The 22,981-nt window shown below is 33.7% G+C and overlaps 1 protein-coding gene across 3 annotated transcripts in view; it reads left to right on the top strand.

Annotated features, from left to right (window-relative positions):
- Flo2 (flotillin-2) overlaps positions 1–17,465 on the top strand; it is a 394,067-nt gene extending 376,602 nt beyond the window's left edge. For 2 of the 3 annotated variants that reach the window (XM_068767684.1, XM_068767685.1), the window contains 7 exons: positions 6,754–6,986; positions 10,750–10,869; positions 13,216–13,323; positions 13,393–13,499; positions 14,321–14,504; positions 15,091–15,268; positions 16,783–17,465. In XM_068767684.1, the coding sequence (XP_068623785.1) occupies positions 6,754–6,986; positions 10,750–10,869; positions 13,216–13,323; positions 13,393–13,499; positions 14,321–14,504; positions 15,091–15,268; positions 16,783–16,835 (983 nt within the window). In that variant the 3' untranslated portion in view covers positions 16,836–17,465. Of the gene's footprint in view, positions 1–3,171; positions 3,323–6,753; positions 6,987–10,749; positions 10,870–13,215; positions 13,324–13,392; positions 13,500–14,320; positions 14,505–15,090; positions 15,269–16,782 lie in introns of those variants that run through there. The other variant, XM_068767686.1, reaches the window with a different exon arrangement.
- Positions 17,466–22,981: the final 5,516 nt, after the last annotated feature.

Below are 22,981 nucleotides of genomic sequence, written 5' to 3'. Positions count from 1 at the left end.
AGTAATACAAAGTAAAAAAGTAAAAAGATATTGTGAATTAAAAGTCGCGATCATACCTTAAAATTAAAATAGGACTTGCCTGATATGTTTATTTTAAATAGATAATTACAGAAGTATAGTCTTTGAACATTGCCGACTGGCGAAAAGCCAATCTCCGGTGCGTGAGCACGTTCAGAAACGGAAATTTTGGCTACACCATATTAATACATGGGTACCATGTGTATACTTCGTCTCAGATAAGTTCTGGTGTACTTCCATAACGGTTATCAACCCAAAACCTTCAGCAAAGATTACCTTTTATACAATCTTTAAATTTAATTTCTAAATTGTCTATCAAGTCGTACTGGCCAATCTATAGAGGTAGATTCATTATAGGTGTATAATCTTTTTAGGGGTGAATGTATAGCTCACAATCTATTTTTAAACATTATGTTAATAAAAATTACTCTCAAATGCAAAATATTTCAATTTGAATGCGACCGAACTTCTGGCATAATTGTCTGCAGGGATTAAACAATAATTTATTCTAATATGTAATGAATCGCTTTTTCATCTTATATTGTCATTACGGTATTTATTATTCCTAGAACCTTAAACTTGTGTAAAGGGTGTATAGTTCTTTATAATAACAAGTTTTTCGACGTTTGATAAGAAAGTCTGAGAAAAAATTCGTGACTATAATTATGACTATATGCAATTCGCTATATGACACAAAATTATGATATATATTCGTTATATAAAAACTAGATAGATATTCTTATATATTAAATAGCGGTGTATATAATGCTCTTTTTATATTATTAGTAACTCTTTTGGGAAACTGTATACAATAGATCCCCGTGTAACGTCTCTTGTCATGTAATAAATATAAAAAGTTTATTAAACAAAAATTCGTGAAAACATTCAATTTTAGTAAAAGCTTTCTAAAGTTAAAAAATGCTCCGAGGACGGTTTTTTTATTAATTCTAATTTTGTATTGCTAGGGTGTTTCGTTTGACAATGTATTTTTCTTTTTATATTTACTGAGCGCAATCAGCTGGGAGAGGGATTGCCGCTATTTGGTACGAATCTTGCTTCTCCCATCTGCGCGTCACGACAGCGTTTTACAATTATATACGATTTTTCGTATACCTAAAATATATACATACAGCATACAACTACACTACTACATACATACAACATGCAACCTATACAGCTAAAATGTATACAAATAAACAATATGATTTATGACTTTTACTCAATTATACATTCATTTCTACGTTATTTTATTTCAAGTCGCTGCCCAAACATAACAAACCGTTAAATAACTTGAGGTTAAACAACGTGGGCAAACTCATCAAAAGATTCTGCTGTAGATTTTTTTTCATGAAGATATCCGATAAGTTGAACGGAGGTATATCAAGGTTTTCGCAATGGGTCACATGACATAACCAAGTGACCCTTTACGAAAACATTAATATCTTTTGGAATCGAATCCGGAACAGGATCTAAATAGGTGTTGAAATGTCTTTACTGCTAGCCGTTACGTGAGCATGCATCGTTGTCGATTATTTTAAAAGGTAATGTTTGCAGTACCCATGTCCGCTTAGCAGTTGTGTGAGATGGAAAGATGTTTTGATTTGTTTCTACAGTTTGTTTATGTCAGAGAGTTTTGGAATTAGTCCTATGGTGTGTCGACCCAGAGTCAAGCTCGCGTATCTAGGAATTATATATAATCTAAGAACTGAAAACCGACTGAGTTTGTTGGGCTCTTCTCAGATCAAGGTGTGTTTGAAACTCTCATGGGTGAAGCTAGTACCAATTTTAAGCTAAATAATACTGTTATAAGTTTGATAAAATGGATAATTATGTGAATAAATAAATAAATATATAGCCGCTTCGTTGTAAATAAAATTAATAAAAAGTACAAGAAGAGGAAAGAGAGAGGGGAGTTTGAAAAGGAAAAAATAAAAATACTTCTTAATCAGCTATTAGCAACTAAGCTTGCGAATCTATATCAAATTTAAAAATAAAAAAAATTATCTAGTTCGAAAGTATTCTAGAACAGAAAGTGACGAAGTTAATTAAAAACTGACAAATAGTGAGTTATTTTAGCGGGATTTTTCAATTACAAATAAATAGTAATCAATGCTTTTCTATTTGATTGGTACAAAAGCTTGTACGTACGTAGAAGTTGAGTAACATGAAAATCCACTAAGCAGTTTTCAGCACCTGTCGGTTACAGTTAAGTTGTGTTTAAAATAGGGAGAGTAATATTTTACCCCCTTTTTGAGCCCCCCTCCTGTTTAACGATAATTTTATTGTTGTAATAGTTTTTCTTTACGTTTAATATCTCGTTATAAAATATTTGTTTTTTTTTTTATTTCATTGAGATACAGGAAACAAAAAGTAATGTAAACAAAAAAACATACATAGGTATGAACGAAAAAAATAAGCATGATAGAGCGGTTTCTAATATCTAAATAATAATTATAAAGGAACATGCGAAATGTCTCATATATTATTATTTTAAACGCATTCGTGTAATCCCTGTAAAGGTCAGTAGAGATTATGTAAGTCAAATCTATGTGCAAAAGCGTTGGGAAAACTCAGTCCCGCCTCCGCCGCCGCGGTTAGCGGTTCCCGGCGTTCCCTAACAACCGCTGCTATAACGTCAAACGCAAGATATGATGAAAAAAAAACTTGAAATCAAATTTAGAACGATCTATTCTTAATTCAAATTTAATCATTAATTATTCCATGTATATATTTTAGATGTGCGAATAATTTTAATATCGTGACAGTAAAATGTCCGCAATTTTATCATTATAGTATTTATATAATTTCCGTGTAAATAATGATAAGGCGACGCGTAGATTTGATTTGCTAACTTCATTCTTATCACATTACGTTGACGGCATTTGATATTGATCAATCGTATCTGTTCCGTGTGTGGATGCGTTTATAAATGAAATGATTGTAACTTGCGACTGTCGTTTTGTGATTAGAAAACTTGCACGCGAATTTCATTAATTTAATATTATTATAATTTTTTTTTTTAATTAACGAAACCTATTTTAAGTGACATTCTTTTGTTTAAAGTTATGTAGTTTATTATATATATATTTTTAAAAGGTAACTGGAAACAGACTAGAGTTTTATTTAACCGTCTTCCATTTGAATTTATAAATGGAAATACATATCGAACTGTTACAGTTGTTAGTTAAATGGGTGAAAGTTGTACTTGGAAGGTTAACTTAAACAGTGCTACGATGGAATTTTTGAAGTTATCTTTGGTGCCCCTGTCTCTTATTATTGGACTCACAGTCTTTAACGTTAAAAAGTAAGTAAATATATATAAATATAGTATCAAATAGAATAACATAGAACATAATAAACCAGAATATTTTTACTGCACATAAAATAATTCATAGTTGAAAAATTTAAAATAATGGCAATTTAAAATTGAGATGTTATTTTTGTACGAAGATTTTATTTTATTTAATATTCTTTATTGTACACGTTAAGTGACATTTAATAAGTTTTACAATAATATACAAAAAAAATACAATGAGCGGTCTTATCACACAAGACAATCTCTTACAGACAACCATAGTATGGAAAAAGTAAAAGTACTAATAATGGGTAGTTTACGTGTATAAAAAATACATATTTACAAACAAACGAACATAAACATACATACTTAAACATACATGCATATGTATATAACATATATACTTATAATAAATAAGGTTTAATTCATATTATAAATATAATACAATAATAAATAAAAACATCTTACTGACTTCGGTCAGTATTGGTTCGATCGCACTTGCATCAGAAAGAAACAGAAGAAGAAAAAGAGATCAATTAACAGATAGATAATCATAGGTCTAGTAAATGGTTCTTTATCATTTTCTTGAAAATAGGTAGTGAGTTAGCACGTCTTATATTCAGCGGTAAATCATTTCACAATCGAACGGCCTTCGTGGAAAAAGATTTGGCCATAAACGATGAAGAATGTACCGGTATTTTTAATTCCAGATTCTCTAATGATCTCAAAAACCAAAAAATACACAAACCTATAAACTGATCACTCTTAAATATGTTTTTTTTTCGATTGGAATACGACTGGCTAATAACTTTTCATAGAATAATTTGCAACGACGGATAGTAAACAATAATTAATTTTAATCTGTGGTACTTCGAATTTTAAAAATTACGCATTACGTCGTTTATTATTTCTGAAATCATTAATTTTTGACTAAGATATACCATATATTATTTACAACAAATGAGTATTGACCCCTTTAGAGTTTTTACGCCTGTTTCTAATCAACCTGTACACGAAGACTAATAAATCAACGTCAAGTGGAAATAGGGCGAAAGAGCAAATATATCAGGAACTTTTAAAATTTATTATTGAACATTGTGTATATGGTTTGTTACAAACAGTAACGTTGGAAGTAAAAAAAAAACAGATGGGTGAAAAATTGTATATTGTTATAGAAAGAACATAATAGTATGCTTAAAATTTATTTAGTTATTCCAATGGCAATTCTGATAATTTTAATAACACCTGTGATATTAGATTTGTAGCAATTTTTTTGGAACCAATTGTAGATGAAAAATGTTTCTTAGTGTTGAACTTTTGACTAGGGTTGGGCGATGGTGTTACTTTCCATTTTTACGATTTAAATGTGACCGTGTTTCAACTACCACTCTTGCTTCTTATCTTTATCATGCGTAGGCTTTCCCAAAGCAGATTACCACGAAGACCGGTCTTGCACTGCTGGTATACCAGCGACCTTGACTATGACGTAGTTCCACTTAGTAAATGGAGACAGCGTTTACTGTCAAAATTGTATACCCTGGCACAGACAAATAATAATAAAACTTTTTAAACCATTCACATTTAAATTTTTTTTAATTTATCTTCGAGGGGTATCTACAATTTCGATAGTAACTTTATTTTTTATATTCATAACGTTTTAATAATAAGCAACGGTTAAGATATGTATGTTTATTATGTTTCGACTCCGCGATTCAGCTATCTTGTACTATGTCTGTCCTCCTAGTGAGAGGCCAGTCTCGTGGTCAAAACTTGTGCACCTTTCGGTTCCAACAGCTGTTCGTTGTAATAGCTATATGCTTCGTCCACTTTTACTTCAAACAAGCAATTCTTCAAGCTACATCGTTGTCTTTAGTTCTTCTGCAGATCGTCTGTTTTATGATTCGATCTTGCAACAAAACTCCAGTAGCCCTCTTCACTGCTCTCTAGGTGATCGTCTCTTCTCTAATCGGTACTTCATCACCGGCAACATACATCGGTTAAAGACCTTCTTCTTCGCACATTGCGGTATTCTAAACGTTTTTTTTAACTATCCCAAAATAATGTACTCGACTCAAATCATTCCTGATTACAAGATGCAATTTTCAATAGCAGAACACATTAGTACAGTTGTAAATTGGAAGACATACGTCATTCGGTTACAAATAGCTACATCAAGCTGTACCGACACTGTGTCGAACGCTTTATTGACGAATGCCAGGAATATCGATAACATGAAGTTCGGTTAGTGTATCTAAAAGTACACTTTTTTCATTGAAAATTATTTCGCTCTATGGCATTTTTGAGAATTTTTAATTATCCCAAAAAATACGGCGCAAACTAATCTAGTTCTAAATCTAAGGAGATGCAGTAAACATTACGTAAAAAATAAATAGTCTGCAAGTAAAATTGAATACTTCGTAAATCATTTCCTTTATTTTATATCATACGTACAATAGATTGTTTGTGTGTTGTCTTTTATTCAGAGAGTTGTTTAATATTGTTTTCTATTGTATTCAGTTATTTACGTATAGATCTATATCTATACGTAAATAACTGAATACAATAGAAAACACGTACCACAACACTGATCTCCATCCTGGCCATAACTATCCTAGTCTATACTAGGATAGTTATGGCCAGGACTGTGTACGCCTCGTCATCTTCGTTTCAGCCGATAGACGCCCACTGGATGGCATTGGCATCCCCCAAAGATATCTGCCACCCTTGGCAGGTTGGAGATCAGTGTTGTGGTACGCAAACCACGCTTCCCATTCTCTGAAAACTTTCTTGCGAGAAATGAGATTACCATATAATTAATGCAGAAAGTGTGAATTATGTATAAGACTGTATTCCGGGAATCGAACCCGCGACTTATGATAGCCAGTATCTGTCCTTAACTACCAGGCTACCAGTGCTAAAGTACTGCTGTATACGCCTAGAATAAGCAAGCGCATTTAATTATATAGTTTTTCAATGAAACTTATGTAATTAAATATAAATTACGTATTGACTTACCTATTCGTAGTAAATAAATAAATAAATGATCTTCAGGTATTAATAACTATAAAATGTTTAAGTATATATTTTTTAATAATCGAATATAACCTTTTGACACAAATCGTAAATAGCACCTGACAAACACTACTTAAACATTTACACCTCGATAATTTTCATAATGAGGTGTTTTAAATTTTGATAAATAATTACACAAAACATTGATTTCTGGTGTGGTAGCTGTATTGTGACTCGTACGCTATAGGTGAGTTTTTACCTTTGTTAGTTCGAGTTTAGGATGCTTTCAATAATAGACAAGAGAAACATGGAATGGAACATTTATGCAGATCTTGTGCCGCTCTTCACGAGTAGGATGGCATGAACTGCACTAACGAAAGAGCAGGATGACAAATATGGGTGCTAAAAATATTTTTTTTCTTTAACAGGAACGCTTACAGTCGAAGAGGTGTACAGAGACCGGGATCAGTTCGCGGGTCTGGTGCGAGAGGTGGCGGCGCCAGACGTCGGCCGGATGGGCATCGAGATCCTGTCCTTCACGATCAAGGACGTGTACGATGACGTCCAGTACCTGGCCAGCCTGGGCAAGGCGCAGACGGCGGCCGTGAAACGCGACGCGAACATTGGAGTCGCCCAGGCCAACCGGGATGCCGGTATCAGGGTCAGTACCTCTGTACCAAAAAGCAAAAATAGCTCTATATAGCCGTTTAAAGCCGGCATCATTATCATATAGCCTTAGGAAATCAACCTAGGTTACTGAACTGAAACTAAAAGTTACGTGTCTGCAGTGGCAATGGGCGAAATTTTCAATAAGACCAGGCGGATACTGCCTGTATTCAACGTCTTCCGTCGACTTTAACAAGGTTTGGCTACCTTGTGGGTGGACTCAACATCTTTAACCCTTTCAACTCCAATGTCGAGTGTCACTCGACACTGATTTTGTTCCACAAGCTACACTGTCGAGTGATACTCAACATGGTGTAATACTTCTTTTTGCGGAAAATTTTAAAACAGGAAAGATTTTTGAAACTAAAATGTTTGAATCACGAATGAATGAAACATATTCTAGAATCGCAAGATACTATAATTCAATTAAATTTTATTGATGCTACATAACAGCCTTGGAGTGGAAAGGGTTAAAGCTGGAGAATCTGACAAATTATTTTTAACTAAGTAAGAAAGGGACTAATATATAGCTACTTTAGCTATGCAGTAGTAGTCGTGCAATTAAGTGTACAGCCCGCTGATAAATGCGCATGCGGCAAACAATGCGAATTACACAACTAACACCGTTAATTCACTCTGGAGTGATATTTTTAACTAAATTTGAATGAAACTCTCTGCAGAAGTAACGAATAGTTAAGAAGGCATTTAACCATCCTTGCCATGTATGTTAAGGTGAAGTATACCATTAAGGAGAAGCTCAATTTAATTATTACAGCAGTAAAACATCCACAGCTGGGCATTGGCCTCCTCTGTAAATAATCTATAGATTTCCAATTGGACTTGTAAGAAGCGGCTTGATCCAGTGCCTATTGATAATATTAACAAGGTCTCTTGTCATTGTCCTATGTTCAAATATTTAAATTTAGAATTAAAAAAAAACTTCTAGACTTTCCTTCCTTTGTTACATTTTCCGTTGTACATTATCATACTTAATAAAACTATGAAATTTACATGTCTCTTTTTTGAGGTCACAAATAAAAATCTTTGTAACGCTTTAATTACGTATCACATGACCTATATACTAATGTTACTCTTGACCCTATATTGACCCATAGAGCGGTACTGTAATTCCATTCATCCCGACCTATGATTGGTTATGCAATTCAAAATAACATATGATTTTCGTAATTCATAAATTATGTTTCTATATATAATATTATCTCTGCGAATTATATTATTATAGTGCGTAGTTCGTTTTTAAATGTTCAGACTCGATTATTGTTATTAAAGCAACATATATGCATTTTTATATTAATTATTTTATCGTTTAAACTACCTGTCCCGACTGACAGCTTGTATTGCTAAGTTATTGGACTGTCGCATTTCAATAGATAAATAAATTATTGCTGAGGAAGTCGTACACTGAGCAGTAAAGCCAGATAATGGTACAGGGCGAGCATGTGGAGCGGTACGAAGAAGTACGTTCTCGAAACCTAACTTTGGACTATATACTGCCGGAAGTATCACGTCGAAACATAAATAGAAAAGCTACATTTTCCTCACGATACTCGGTCTTCTTGCACTCTCAATTAAATGACATATTTCATGACTTGACCTATGATTTAGATGTCCAACATCACATTGTAAATACTGACTGATTTAAAACAAACTATACAAGTTCGCAGTAAGTGAAGTGTCGCTTACATAGTTTAATGTTAAAGGCATTTAGCCTTAGACTTTACTGTTGCCAAGCTCGAGAGCTCCTTCAGGAATCTAGGCTGAATAAAAATCGCCTAGCTTTTATCGCTAATGCGGGCATTTTATGCAGTGGCTACGTGCAACGATCAAGGGTGCTCAATAGCGAGTGTAAACGTTTTTATAAAGAAACTAGCTGATCCCGCAAACGTTGTTTTGCAAAAAAAAATAAAGTTTTTAATTAACAAATGTATGATAAGGGTTGATCGTAGAGGGATGAAAATTTAGGTTTGTATGTATTTTTGTATGCTGTATCATAATAAATTAAAAACCAAAAAAATTGTCTAAAAAATTAAAAATTAAATTTAGGGGTGGACCACCCTTATCACTTAGGGGTATGGAAAATAGATAGTAGCCGATTCTCAGATATGCTAAATACGCATGTAAAATTTGGTAAAAATCGGTCAAGCCGTTTCGGAGGAGTTCAAGTTCAAACACCGTGACACGAGAATTTTATATATTAGATGGATGCACATGTTTCTATTTATTATAAATATGTTTCCCCTGTTTACTAATCTAATTTGTACAACCTTAAGGCTTAGAGATTTAATTTTCTATGATTATACGGAATTTAAGAAATTCCACCCACAAGGAGGCTTTAGGGGGCGCAGTTAGTCCTATTAATCTTATAATAACATCGTACTGAATTCGTCATTAAATTTTATATATAAATACATTTTACGTATTTTATATAGACACACCTGCACAACTATAAAGTATATATTTCAATATAGGTATCATATAACATTGCATGAATTGAAATATATATGCATAGACAACTATTATCATAATTTTTATAAATACAGACTTATAAAAAATATGAAAAACGGCTCTCTAAATGATAAAACAATGTACAATTAATTTATACATATATATCTAATAATAATCGACAATGATGCCTGGCCATGTGACGAATCCGCAGGTACAGGCTTTTCAACACTTATTTAGACATCGTTCACGATTCGAATCCAAAAGACGTAACCACGTGACCCTTTTCGAAAGCCTTGATATATCGCCTTTCAACTCGGACCTCAGGAAAGAATACTGAAGAATCTTTTGATATATATTATCAAACCTTCAAACCTTAAGGCATTTAACGGTCTGTAGCGCTTAAGCAACGACTTCATATACAATCTAAGAAGCATTGTGTAGAAATCTGTAATATTCATATAAATATGCACATATTTGTCTATACATATATATATATATATCTATACATTTATATAACCTGCTACAGGTAAAAACCATGAGTAATTATAAACAATATGCGTTATATACATACCTTACAGTGTTTTTATTAATAAATAATAATATATCATTTACGGTAAATATGCCGTAAATTATAAATATAAATTATATATAAATTGTATTTGCTAATATTAAATATCTAATTTTTTAAGTATGTTAAGTGTCTTCAGAAGTATATAGGCCATGTGTCAAATTGATTGTAGGTGTTGCACAAGGGTATTGTGCCATGGAATATTAAAATATTTTGTTATTAGACGGCGGCAGTAATTTTAGGTAAAACTTACATTGACATTCACAAGTAAAAACGGTGAAATATATTGTTTAAAATTTTATGAAGGAACATCAGATCAAAAATTATACGACGGTTGCGGAGGTTTGTAATTTAGGTCGCTTATGTGAAATCCCAGCCGACCCCTAGGCGAGATATATTTAATTGACCCAGCCTTCTGGACTTTGGCCCAGCCTTTGGGTTCCGATTTTGCCTGTGGTTGAACCAGGGACGTCCCCGTCTCCCCGTCCCTGCCCCATCACCAGCTGATGATTCTTTGACTAAAAATGTAATTAATGATTAGATCCCATCATTATTATCACCGATGGCCGACTCAAATCTTAGCTGAACTGATTTACATCCATATATTTGGAACCCTTAACACCTAGCGTAGACCCTTGAAACATCAAAGTATTGCACCTAAGATGTAGTTAACTATACTAGTTTCATTTGTGACTACGCGGTGTAAATGTAGTTTTGATTTCAGGAAGCAGAATGTGAGAAGAGCGCAATGGACGTCAAGTACGCGATGGACACAAAAATAGAAGACAATAACAGACTGTTCAAACTGCAGAAAGCGCAATTCGACCAGGAGATAAACACCGCGGTGAGTTGATATTAAGAAGCTAATAAATATGTTTAGAATCAGTTTCGGTATTCTGAACATTTACCGAAGAATATCGAAGTTCGATATAAGATACCGGCGATTTTCGACATCTGCGACTTAGCTATTTACAAAAATCATGATTTATTGAAAGATGTTGAATTCATATATTTAATAATCAAAGTTCGTTGTCAAATTTTCGTTATAGATTAAATTTCTTTATTCTACATTGGAACTTTTAATAGAAGTCATATTGATAATCAACGTATAATTTTATAACCTATTTTCTTTACTCAACTCTGCTTCGTAAGGTGTTATAGTTGTGGAAAAGAAGATGGAAGACTCCACAACAACACATGTTCTAATAAAGTGTGACACAGATTTACACTTGACACTAGATATATACACTTTATGAGGTATAACCTAAATGAGTTCAAAATAATCAGGCAACATCACTGTCAAGGATTGTTTTTATCAAAATATTCGTTTATTGAACAATAAGCTTTTCCATTAATATGTTTTAATATGCAATTTGAATTTTTATTTGCAATTATAAATATTGAACACTAAATTTGTTGAATATTCGATTTCATCAAATTAGTTAATCTTTTTATGAGCAAAATATACATTTTTACATATGACCCCAGGTACGAGTATAAAACAAATATTAGTAGATTTGGAAAAAAAATTACAAAGAACCATGCTAACTAAGTAAGTAACAAGACAGCCCGGCGGTATAGAGGACTTGCAAAATCGTAAATCGCGGCTTCGATTCCGCAGATGCAGTCTTATATATAATTCATACTTTATGCGCTAATTATATAGGATTAAAACTGCTCACAAAAAAATTTCCATAAGATGGGCACAAGTGACCTTTGCGTGCTATAATATCACACTGCGATCGCCAACCCGCCGACCAAGCGTGGCGATTATGGTATATCCCTGCATAGATATTATTGGGAGAAGTCTATGACTTGCAGTGGATGTCTATGAGCTAAAACTCGTCGTCTTGACCCTTAACCCTTTCCACTCCAATGTCGAGTGTCACTCGACACTGATTTTGTTCCACAAGCTCCACTGTCGAGTGATACTCGACATAGTGTAATACTTCTTTTTTCGGAAAATGTTAAAATAGGAAAGATTTTGTTACTAAAATGTTTGACTCACGAATGAATGAAACATGTTCTAGAATCGCAAGATACCATTATTTCATTTATTAATTCAGTTAAATTTTATCGATGCTACATAACAGCCTTGGAGTGGAAAGGGTTAATATAAATAATAAATGAATATGAATTATTTCATAGAAGAAAACACACCTTGGGAATAGCAAAAATGTGAAGTAAATTCTGGAATGCAAAAATAAACAAAAGTAAATGTAAAAATAAAGATGTAAAAATTACTGTTCTGGAGGTGAAGTCAGAATAGAAAATAAAGTATGAAAAGGAATGATAGATTATGTGATGAATAAAAGAAAGATGCGTGGACGATATTTAGGAGGACAAAAGTTGAGGATGAAAGTAAAATAATTAAGTGAAAAACTTATTAAGGAAAATAATGTCACTGCGTGCCCAATAGCGGGAGCCATAAAAACACACACCCTTTGGAATGTGTTCGCCTCCAGGCCATTTCATATATTGTGTTAATTAATATTCTTTAAAAGATGTGTAATCCCGTTTTGTTTCTTTCGCGAATTCTTCTCAGGCATTTATTTTCCGAACATGTTGTGAACTAATTTTGTAGTCAATAATATTTTTGATTTTGAAAATGGAATTTGAATATTCTTTTGTATAGGTATTTCAATCTGTCAATCTTTCCGGCTTTTATAGCTTTATGGAACTCGGAGTTTCAAAATCCGCAAAACATACTGGTAGTTATATAGTTATATACGTAGGGATACATAACTTGTGGTTATATGATAGGAATTGAACAAAATATTCGGCTTGGACTTCTACACGGTTAAATGCGATCGCACATTTTCATATGATGTTTGCCTTTCACCGTTTTGTTAAACTTTGCAGTCCTCACTTCATGTATATCAATATATATGTATATATATATTGGCTGTTTTTAATATACATATAAAAACTAGAAGTATATGATCTATGTTTGGTAAAGTTAGTAACATAAATAAATGTGTCCTACTATTTACATATATATATTCGTATTGTATATCCCAGTTCAACTGGAACATACTCTTTTATACGACTACCCGTGTTAAAACAGAGTAAGGTAATCATCTACCAGAGCCATCTGTTGGCGGTTCTTGTAATAACCGCGGTACCATACAAACTAAATAAATAAAAGTACTAGATTGACTGGAGGATGTATTAAGGTTTTTTGTTACAGAAAGCAGAGTCCGCTCTCGCGTATGAGCTTCAAGCCGCTAAGATTAAACAGAGGATAAGGAACGAAGAGATCCAAATCGAGGTCGTGGAAAGACGCAAGCAAATCGAAGTAAGTTAACGATCATGTTCAGCTAAGTTCGATGGTAAAGGACTGCTAACAGTTCTCCATGTCTTCTAGGTTGAGCAACAAGAAATTCTACGTCGCGAGGAAGAACTGGTGTCCACTGTACGACTGCCGGCCGAGGCTGAAGCATACCGACTGCAGGCCATCGCCGAAGGGAAACGGTAATTTGAATTTCTATGCACAGCTGATGTTTGAAGTAGCAATTCACATATTGGTAGAGCTCATCATTCTACGGTCAGGATTCGGCGTTAACGGGATTACATCACTTACCTTCGGATTGCGAAAGAAAGAGATCAATCCTTCCACCTTCGGGAATCTATCAAACATCTTCACTTCCACTATTCACTGCCTTTAGACAAAGGTCTTCGTGTTTGTGGGACAGTCATATAGCGCCCAGGTGACCGCTGGAGCCTTAAAGCTCTGGAATGGAAACCACGGGCCAGCAAGCGGCGCGTAAGAATCTACAAGTTGAACAGACAACCTTTTGTTAAGGTTGTCAGAAGACGCTGGATTCTTCTTTCTGACCCAATTGGGTATTTGAGGAGAAGGCCTAAGAGAAAGCCGTAAGACGTTCACTGCTGAAGAGCAGGACGTCTTACGGCTGAAATGATAATAATTGTTCGCTTGTACGTGAGGAATATTTTGAACTAGTTAAATCAAAAGGCTAAATTCAATGTTGAATATGTCAGATTGATTTTAGTTTCTTACAAATTGGGTTCTTCTAGCATTCTTTTAACGTTTCTACATAATAACGTTTCTCCATCTGTGATAAATGATTCAAAATTTCGGAAAAATGTCACTCTATGAATAAATAAATTAATGTATATATTTTACATTGAGCAAGGTTAACCCATATTTTCACTGGCTTATATCATTTTTATTTATTATAAATTTCCTTGACGTACCCATCACGTAAGTTAATTTCCGTTCCCCATTTAGAAAGGCCATCTACCAGCGATAAAAAAACATTTTCTCCTTGCAGCACACAAACTGTGGAAGCCGCAAAGGCGGACGCCGAACGCATCAAAGTTCTAGGTTTGGCTGAAGCCACGGCTATCGGCGATGTGGGGAAAGCTGATGCAGAGCGGATGTTGGCTAAAGCCAAGGTCTACAAGCAATACGGAGACGCCGCGATGATGGCCCTAGTTCTTGAAGCTCTGCCTAAGGTAAACTCCTTAATATCCATTCTAAGATGTTGGATCCACGTGGCAATAGCACCACGTGGAAATACTGCATGTGCGTGGCCAGTTCCAATCATCATGTCTTCAGCCCCCAGACGTCTACTGCTAAACATAATCATCTCCAATAGCGTTCCAATAAGACTGGTTAAGTCATTTATCGAAATATAATTAAAACTCGGATAATAGAGACTGATGAATAATAAATAGAATCGACTGCACACGTCGTATCATCCAACATAATTTCCGATTCACGAAATTTAACTATTTGTAAGCTGCCCTGATCAAATGATACCGCTATATTATTTTTTGTTGCTATTTTTAAAATGAAATTAGATTAATAAAATGTCTACCATACATTTATTGACAGCAAACGAACAATACCTTCATCGCTCTAAGACTTTTACACTTTTAAGCAATCACGCGTGCAATAAATTTTCATGTAAATTTTCGGTCTATGATTTTTTCGTACTTTCGTTGCAGTGTCAGTCAACAGTGCCGGGGTCGAATCTAGGTCATTCAATAATTAATGTTCTTTTTGTACAAAAACAACCCTTTGTGTTTTCATTTGTAGATAGCGGCTGAAGTATCCGCACCGTTAGCTAAGACTGACGAGATAGTTCTGGTGGGAGATGGTGGTGCGACGGGCGAAGTTGCGCGGTTGGCTGGTGGTATACCACCAGCTCTGAAGACGCTCACCGGACTCGACATTACTCAGGTGCTGAAACGTCTACACCCAAACGCTTCTGCAGGTAATATTTAACGTTGTCACGTTAATAATAAAATTACATTTTTTTTCCTACCAGAATTGCTATTTATTTATATATATATTTATTATCATCATATACACCGGAATAACGATGCGTGTAGATAGCCGATTGACTTTCGGCGTAGCTTCTTTAATTATTTGACAAAACGCCGCGCTGAAAGTTATACGTAATAGGTCGCGTTTAATAATTAAAAAAAACAATTACCGCCCTGAACCATATAAATTAGTTTATTCTTAATACATATTTAAATGTTTATTTAATTATTAAGATAAACATTTTTATGTAGAGGTAATTTATAACGCATATATATTTACTTATAATAGAGTTGAGCAACACGCGGCAGAATGTGGCTTGTTTTAAAATATTATCTTATTTTTATTTTGTTATATGTAATGTAGTTTTATCAAATTGCGTATTTTTGTAATTTCATAAATGTTAATTAATTAATGTGAATACATATTAAATACAAGTTACAATAATTATCTTGGACCGCTCAAAAATTTTACGAATCTGGACCCTTTGTTAAAAAGGGGTACTCACCTCTGATCTAGAGATATTCTATAACGCCCCAATTTTAATGGAGCTTTTTCAAGGGGCTGGTAGCAGGTATGTATACTCGCTACTATCCTCTTGAAAAGTTCTAGTGGTCATTAAGTTGCAGCCCCAGTCGAGGTTCAACTCTCGCGAGCGCCTTTGAATGTAAATGTTAAATGCGTATTAAGTGACAATTTAACCTGAGTTCCTCTCTCACTGGTCCTTACGTCAGGTCACAAAGAAGAGTCCGCTTAAAAGGAACTAAGAACTTGACGGCATACCAATTCCGGTAACATTGCATATGATATCTCAAGCTAAGTTACGTTTAAGCTAAGTGCCTTCCACGCTCCGCTTTCTCAAGACTGTAGAATCTTGAAATAAGGTAACAGTGTAGATGTGGACTAAAATAAAAGGGAAGCGGTACCGTCAAAGCTAAGAACTTATTCTAAATAAATGCATGTAGACTATATACTCTCTAACCCATGGTTGCACAGACTTATTAAGACTAGGGCCCACTCGGGCAAATCATGAACTGATGGCGGGCCGGCCGCTGGAAGTATAGATAATTAAATTTTTTTGATCTTATTCTGGAATAGAATTCAATATTTTTCGAATGTACGAGAGTATTATTTTTGCTGTCGGCGGGCCACCAGTATTCGACCGGCGGGCCGCGGTCTGTGCATCCATGGTCTAACCTATTTCATACCACTGCGATAATGCGTCAATTATACCTACGAACATATTTTAAGTAATTATTAATATTGACGAACACATATGTTATGTTAGAGAACTAAAGAAATAAAGAACACATATGTTATATCTTTGGTTTAGTTTTTTTTTGGCTTGAAGTTTTACAATTTATTATTGTTTTCTATGTGTATTATTGTGATGTTAAAAAAAATAAAATATCTATCTAGTGAGGTGAATTATACATGGGAGCTAAAAATAAATTCCTTCCGCAGATGAATCTTTGATGGCGACCACGAGCAAGAAGAAGGAGGTTTCTGCGTGTTAATACAGCCTCATTTGTTCACATAACCCATCTCACTATCTCTTCTGATATTTCGGTGCCATAATTTAATATTTTATTTTGTATTTCCTTCAGGGCAATTTTTATAAATGAGAATTATTTTTTTCGCGCTATGATTGTATTTATATGTAAGAATTCTTTTAAAATTATGAAATTAATATTAGAAAAGAATTTGATATGAATTTTAAAACTACTTACAAACGTTTTATAGCGATGAAATAATTCTTTTTATTGAACGATTGCCATGATTTAAGAATATATTCTGATTTTCAATGAATTGAATGTAATGACGATGGGTTTTGAATAATACGAGGTGAAACAAAGTACTGGATGCCATTTAAAGTGTTTACCACCGTCTGAAATATAGGAACAAATTAATATATTTATATCTTTATAGACCATCTTGTTTACCATTAGTTGGTAGATTATATTTTTTTAAAATCGTAAATCTTTTCTACCGTTTGATAAGCTGATGGTAAATTTAGAAATACTTTAGCATTTAGCTAAGGTCCGTTTCACATAGACGCCGATGCGGATTAAAGGGGGCGAAACAAAACAATACAATACTTTTTTTTGTTTCAAATTCAATGATAAATTTATAACAATTAGACAAACTAACTTTACCGTTAAAATATTCAGATATTTGAGTGGAATTTCTATGTGATACTTGTATAAGGTACGCAGATTTTCTCTATGAACACGAAAACATAAAAAATACTAATTAATATTTGACCAATTATAAAATATTATTTACTGAAAAATTTATAATATAAATGTAGTTCGAATATAAAATTTATTCTGAACATTGTAAACTTGCAACATAATTCAATTAGCTTGCGATACGCCTACGTGGTCTATGTGTAACGGGCTTTATAAATGGTAGATTTTGTACAACTAATAGTGTAAAATGTTACGACCACTGCCTGTATAATGTAGATTTTGATGATGTACAACTCATTTCCCGTACGTAAGTTTCAACGTGTTACATGATTCGACATTTTTGTATTTTTGTGATTGGTGTGTGTATACGTATATATATTACACGACAAAGACGTTTTGATTTCGTCTTATCTGTAGATTACCGTAACGCACATTTAATTTTGAATTTTTTATGTAATCGCATTTATGTAATTTGACATTCGTTTGTGTAATTCAATAATGTTTTGTGAAATAAATATGAATGGATATGAATTTGTTTCATTTTTCACTTTAGCTTTTATAGAACTTAACCGCTTTCGGTCTTGTGGTTTCAGAACGTAAAATAAAACTGTGCCTGGGTTTAAAAATTGACAAATTCTGCGACTACACTACAAAATAATAAATGACTGAACTATTGAATTAGGTATGAGGAGATCCGTACACGCACGAAAGTAATGGACATAGCCAAGGGATTGGAGAGTTGAAGTGGCAATAGCTGGTGGTGGCAATAGTGGCAGACCACATAGCGGGCAGGACAGATGTCCGCTGGTTAATCGGTCTAACTGGTAATTTATGGGAGAGGTCTATGTTCAGCAATTAAGGTTGAAATTATAATAATGATGGTTACATTAATTCTATTTAAATAAATATTTATATGCATAAATATGTTTTTACTTCATTATGTATTTCGTCAAATACTAGCGATTTGTCTTTGTCTTCTTCAAAAATTATTTGTATTTTAAAAATCTCAAGAACCTGTTTTAGTGAGGGTTTCACGAGAGCGCGATTTAAACGACTAGTGACGCCATCTATAATTTTCTTAGAGAACTATTCTTAATAATAAGTATCCAAAAATTTATTATCTAATCATTTTGAAGTCTTTCTTTTATTTTAATATTGTGTTTTACGTACTAAATTGCCTTGAAATTTAAAACCGCCTATTGTACATTTTTATATTATAATAACTCTGTTTTCCTTTCTGATGTTACGCGTGTTAATGTTGATTTTTCGACCGTAATTGATTTTTGAAACAATATTCAGTAGGTTTCTAAATAAGTAGTGCAAACACAAACTACATTACATCAATATCTACTACTTAATTTTCATATATGTATAGAGTTAGGATGAAGGAATGATGTCGTTTATTATTGATATTACATTGTCTGCTTACAATAACAATCTAGTATATTACATAATTAAAAAGAAGCAATCTATAACATCCATTACATTTTCGTATCTAACTGAAAATTACCTGGGTAGAGGATTTTTTGTGTTAATCCTCTTACAACCTTTAATAATTGCCAATTTCCACGTTTTAATGTACTCATGTCATATTATTCATCATCTTAATCGTGCATTACACGGATATGCATCTGCTGCATATATATAATACAATTATATTTACGGTATTTACATTTCCGTATAAATAATGACAACCTTTTTAAAGTTTCTACTCTAGCATTGTTCACTGAACAGAATAACAATGCGACACGTGTAGCGCATTACTTTGTGCTTCAGAAATTTATTTTTAAACGACGAGTTATAATCTGGAATGTTCTATAGATGGGTAATAATCAACGAAAACTTGTTAATAATATTAACGCTGAAAAGAATGCTGATGACCATCATCTGGAAACTTGTTTGTGAGCAGTGGTATTCCTATATATTTAAAGCACAATCATGACAATGATTTATTACAGACTGTAACCCGAGAATCGAACCATCGGCCTGAGATCGCGAGTCTCTGTCCTTTACCGCTGGGTCATCACAGCTCTGTCGATGTTTATCATCATCATACCGGCCGTAAGCCGCCAAAGATCGCCATGATCACCAGTCTGGCGTTGCTCGCATCCAGCGAATTCTCGCGACTTTAACTTGATTGACGGCGCACTGGCTACCGCTCGATATATCGTGTAAAGTAAGTAAGCGATAACATGAGTAGGGTTGAAGTGTGGCAAGTATAGAGTGATGCCAGTTTTGCCGACTAAACTGACATAACTTTGGTTATTATAACAACCTTCCTATAAAACATAGTTTAATAGCATGTCCTTATACTCGTCTAACAGCGTAGTCTAAAGTAAAATAGTACCATCGCTAAGTAGTACCACAGACTGTAAATAAAATCGCCAAATAGTTTTTTAACCGCGAAATTCAAAAATGATTCGACTAATTCGGGTAATTTTACGAGAAATATTATAAAAGCATCAGCTTCTCTCATAAAAACCATCAAGTAAATTCAAACCTTAGATATTAAATATTTGATGTCAAACAAAACCAAAATAGTTCGTGATAGAATGTAATCAAACAAAAAATATTATGTAAGCCCTCAAGAAATTACAATGAAAATATAAATTTTTGGACGAATATACAGTACCCGGCGATAAATATTGCACATCGACCTTTAGAAAGAAACAATCGGCTAACTTCGGCTTCGTAGAGCACTATCTCTGTCCCACGCCACTTATGTGACATTTTGTCAGTCGTATTTCGTACGTCAAAGGCATTCTTTTTTATATAGATTATCTGTAATCGGTAATGCGTGATCAACATTGATAACTGGCTGGAAAAAAAAAACATTTATTTTTAATGTAACGCATAAAAAAAACTTTACAGCCGTGTACTTCAATTGACAATGGAACAAAAATAATACTTCTTTTAAAGGCTACGGATCGCGTCGCATCGCTTTGTGTACACGTTCAGTGAGTCAAGGTTCGGTTTTGTATTTCAACTAAATGTATTCTTTACAATCTTGCTGTCTAGTGACAACTATTATAAAATATTAGAATAGTAGAAGTTTTTATTTAAGCCGAGGTCCTCTGGATCTAGTGGCGTAGCAAGGGGGTGGCGAGCGGGGCGGCCGCACCAGGCACCACAAGCAGGGAGGGCACCAAAGTTGAAAATAATTTTTTTTATTTTTTTTTTTGAATGATGAATAATGAAATGTTAAAAGAAAAATGAAAACCGTAATTTAAAGTAAATAACAAAAAGAATATCGAATTTTACTATTTTTGTGCCAAAAAAGTTGTTAAATAATATGAACATTAAAAAAAAGTAAACGGTTACAAAAATATAATATACACAGTGTTTAAGCCTTTCATTCGCAAAACACAGTGTTTTTTAAAAGGGCCCTAAATGACAAAATAATAAATTATTACATTATTGCAAGATTATTTAATCTATTTATCATTAAATAATCTTGCAATAATGAAATAAGATTATTTAATGATAAATAGATTAAATAATCTTGCAATAATGTCAATAGAACATGAACTAGTCGACACTATTGATTTTGAAAATGTGATTAATGACTTTGCAGGCCAAAAAGCGAGGAATGTTCGTTTTTAAATTTTCCCAATAAATATTTATTAAGATTTAATATTATCTTATTAAATCTATTGAACTAAAAAATATAATTAAAACTACATTCTGTTCTGAATTTTGAAATTATTTTGACTTTTAGGGGGGGGGGGGGGGGGGGCACCAAGCCCCAATCTGCCCCAGGCCCCAAATACCATAGCTACGCCACTGTCTGGATCCCTTGAACTTAGTCATGGAACGTTCACCACTTCGTACTACCGTACCTTTGACAAAAGAATGATTTTTTGTGCATATTTCACGTACACAAGTAATTTTAGCTGATAATAAACCGCTATGATCATAAGATTTAATATCACTAGATAACTGCTTATGTTGGCGACTGACTGGGACATACAAAAACTCTTTATATTTTATTTATTTTTATATTGACAGCTTGTGTCGTCAAGCAGTATTGTGTGTTAGTTTTGTTCTGTTAGTCTATTGTTGGCTATTACTTTAACATAGTTTTGTAAAATTATAATTAAATTACTATCGACATTTGTTTTATCCGTTCATACAGTCCACACGCTCACCAATAGCTTATATTGACAATTTTAATACTCTATTGCATATGTAACAGAAAGAAAAACAGAGTCATAGTAACATATAAAAACTAAGAAGGATGGTATTACCATTCGAGACAAATGGGGGGATAAATAGTGGGTTGTCGACGTGTACATTATTCGAGGTAATTTAATCATTATTACCGTTTCAGTCACAGGACGTTGACTGCTAGATATGAGTCTATACAACAGATTTCTAGTAGAACGAGTTGGACGCGACCTGTATTTGTCTTCATTTGTGTACGGACATCATTCTTCATTCCATTTCGTTGTAAAATTCCGAGCATAGCCCTTTCTACGACTTGTAAAGGCACATGCTAATGAGGCCAAAGTGAGAGAATACATTTTAATTCCGAAGCGAGTTTAAAATATTGTAGCCGAAAGGCGTTCATTGATTGACATAGGACTCTCCCTTAAGCGTTTCGATTCTATTTTTCTGATCTGCACAGCCCGAGTATTCAACGATCTGAAAATTATAACTCAAGCCATTTGAAGGTTAGATTTAACATATACTTAGTTTACGTACTTCATCTTCAATCACGTCATTTAACAAGCGAGTTAGTGGTCAAAGGCCGATAACAACAATTGAATGAATATAATAAACTTTTGCGGATGGCTGGCATTGCAACAAGCAGCCATATACGAAACCCGCTCTCCGTGCCCTGAGATCTTTCCCTCCAGCACGCAGGCCCGAGTAAATGAAAGTAGGTACCGTAGCCATCGGCACTCTCTCTCTCTCGGACACAGTACTCCGTAACATAGCATAGTTAGCTTGTAAGAACTAGGTGTAGTTTGTGTGTAGTGTAAATACTTAGTTGTGTTGTGTGTTATGTTCTTATGTTTATATTTCTATTCAATAATCGTGTTTGTTCATTTCATCGTCCTGCGCGTTTCTTTTCGGAGTTAACCTCGCGTATCACGCTACAGTCTATTAAATGTCAACGTGAAAAGCTCCTCCGTGGAACGAGAACGGAGGCGCAACAATAAACTTTTAATAAAATGTAGTACCTACAAGAAGACTTGTTTTCAACTTTGTCTATGTAACATTAGTGTAAAAATCATATAACTCGCTAAAAGTTTTTGTTTTCTGATTAAAATGTATGTTAGCGGTTCGCTTTCCAATAAATAAATTATGTATCTAAACCGCAAAAAGGTTTTCTTTACAAAATACCTTTATCAATATCGTGCCGAGAGATGATACAGAGTGAAAATTCTTGATAAATTTTCCTCATACCTGAACGAAAAATGAAGAACTAAATGTCTCTGTCGATAGAATTACTTAGAATGTTATGA

The sequence above is a fragment of the Battus philenor genome, unplaced genomic scaffold, assembly GCF_028537555.1.
Source record: "Battus philenor isolate CCGP_79_NKW_IND1 unplaced genomic scaffold, ilBatPhil1.0.hap1 SCAF_23, whole genome shotgun sequence".
In the NCBI taxonomy this organism is placed as follows: domain Eukaryota; kingdom Metazoa; phylum Arthropoda; class Insecta; order Lepidoptera; family Papilionidae; genus Battus; species Battus philenor.
This window is presented reverse-complemented; position numbering and strand designations above follow the sequence as displayed.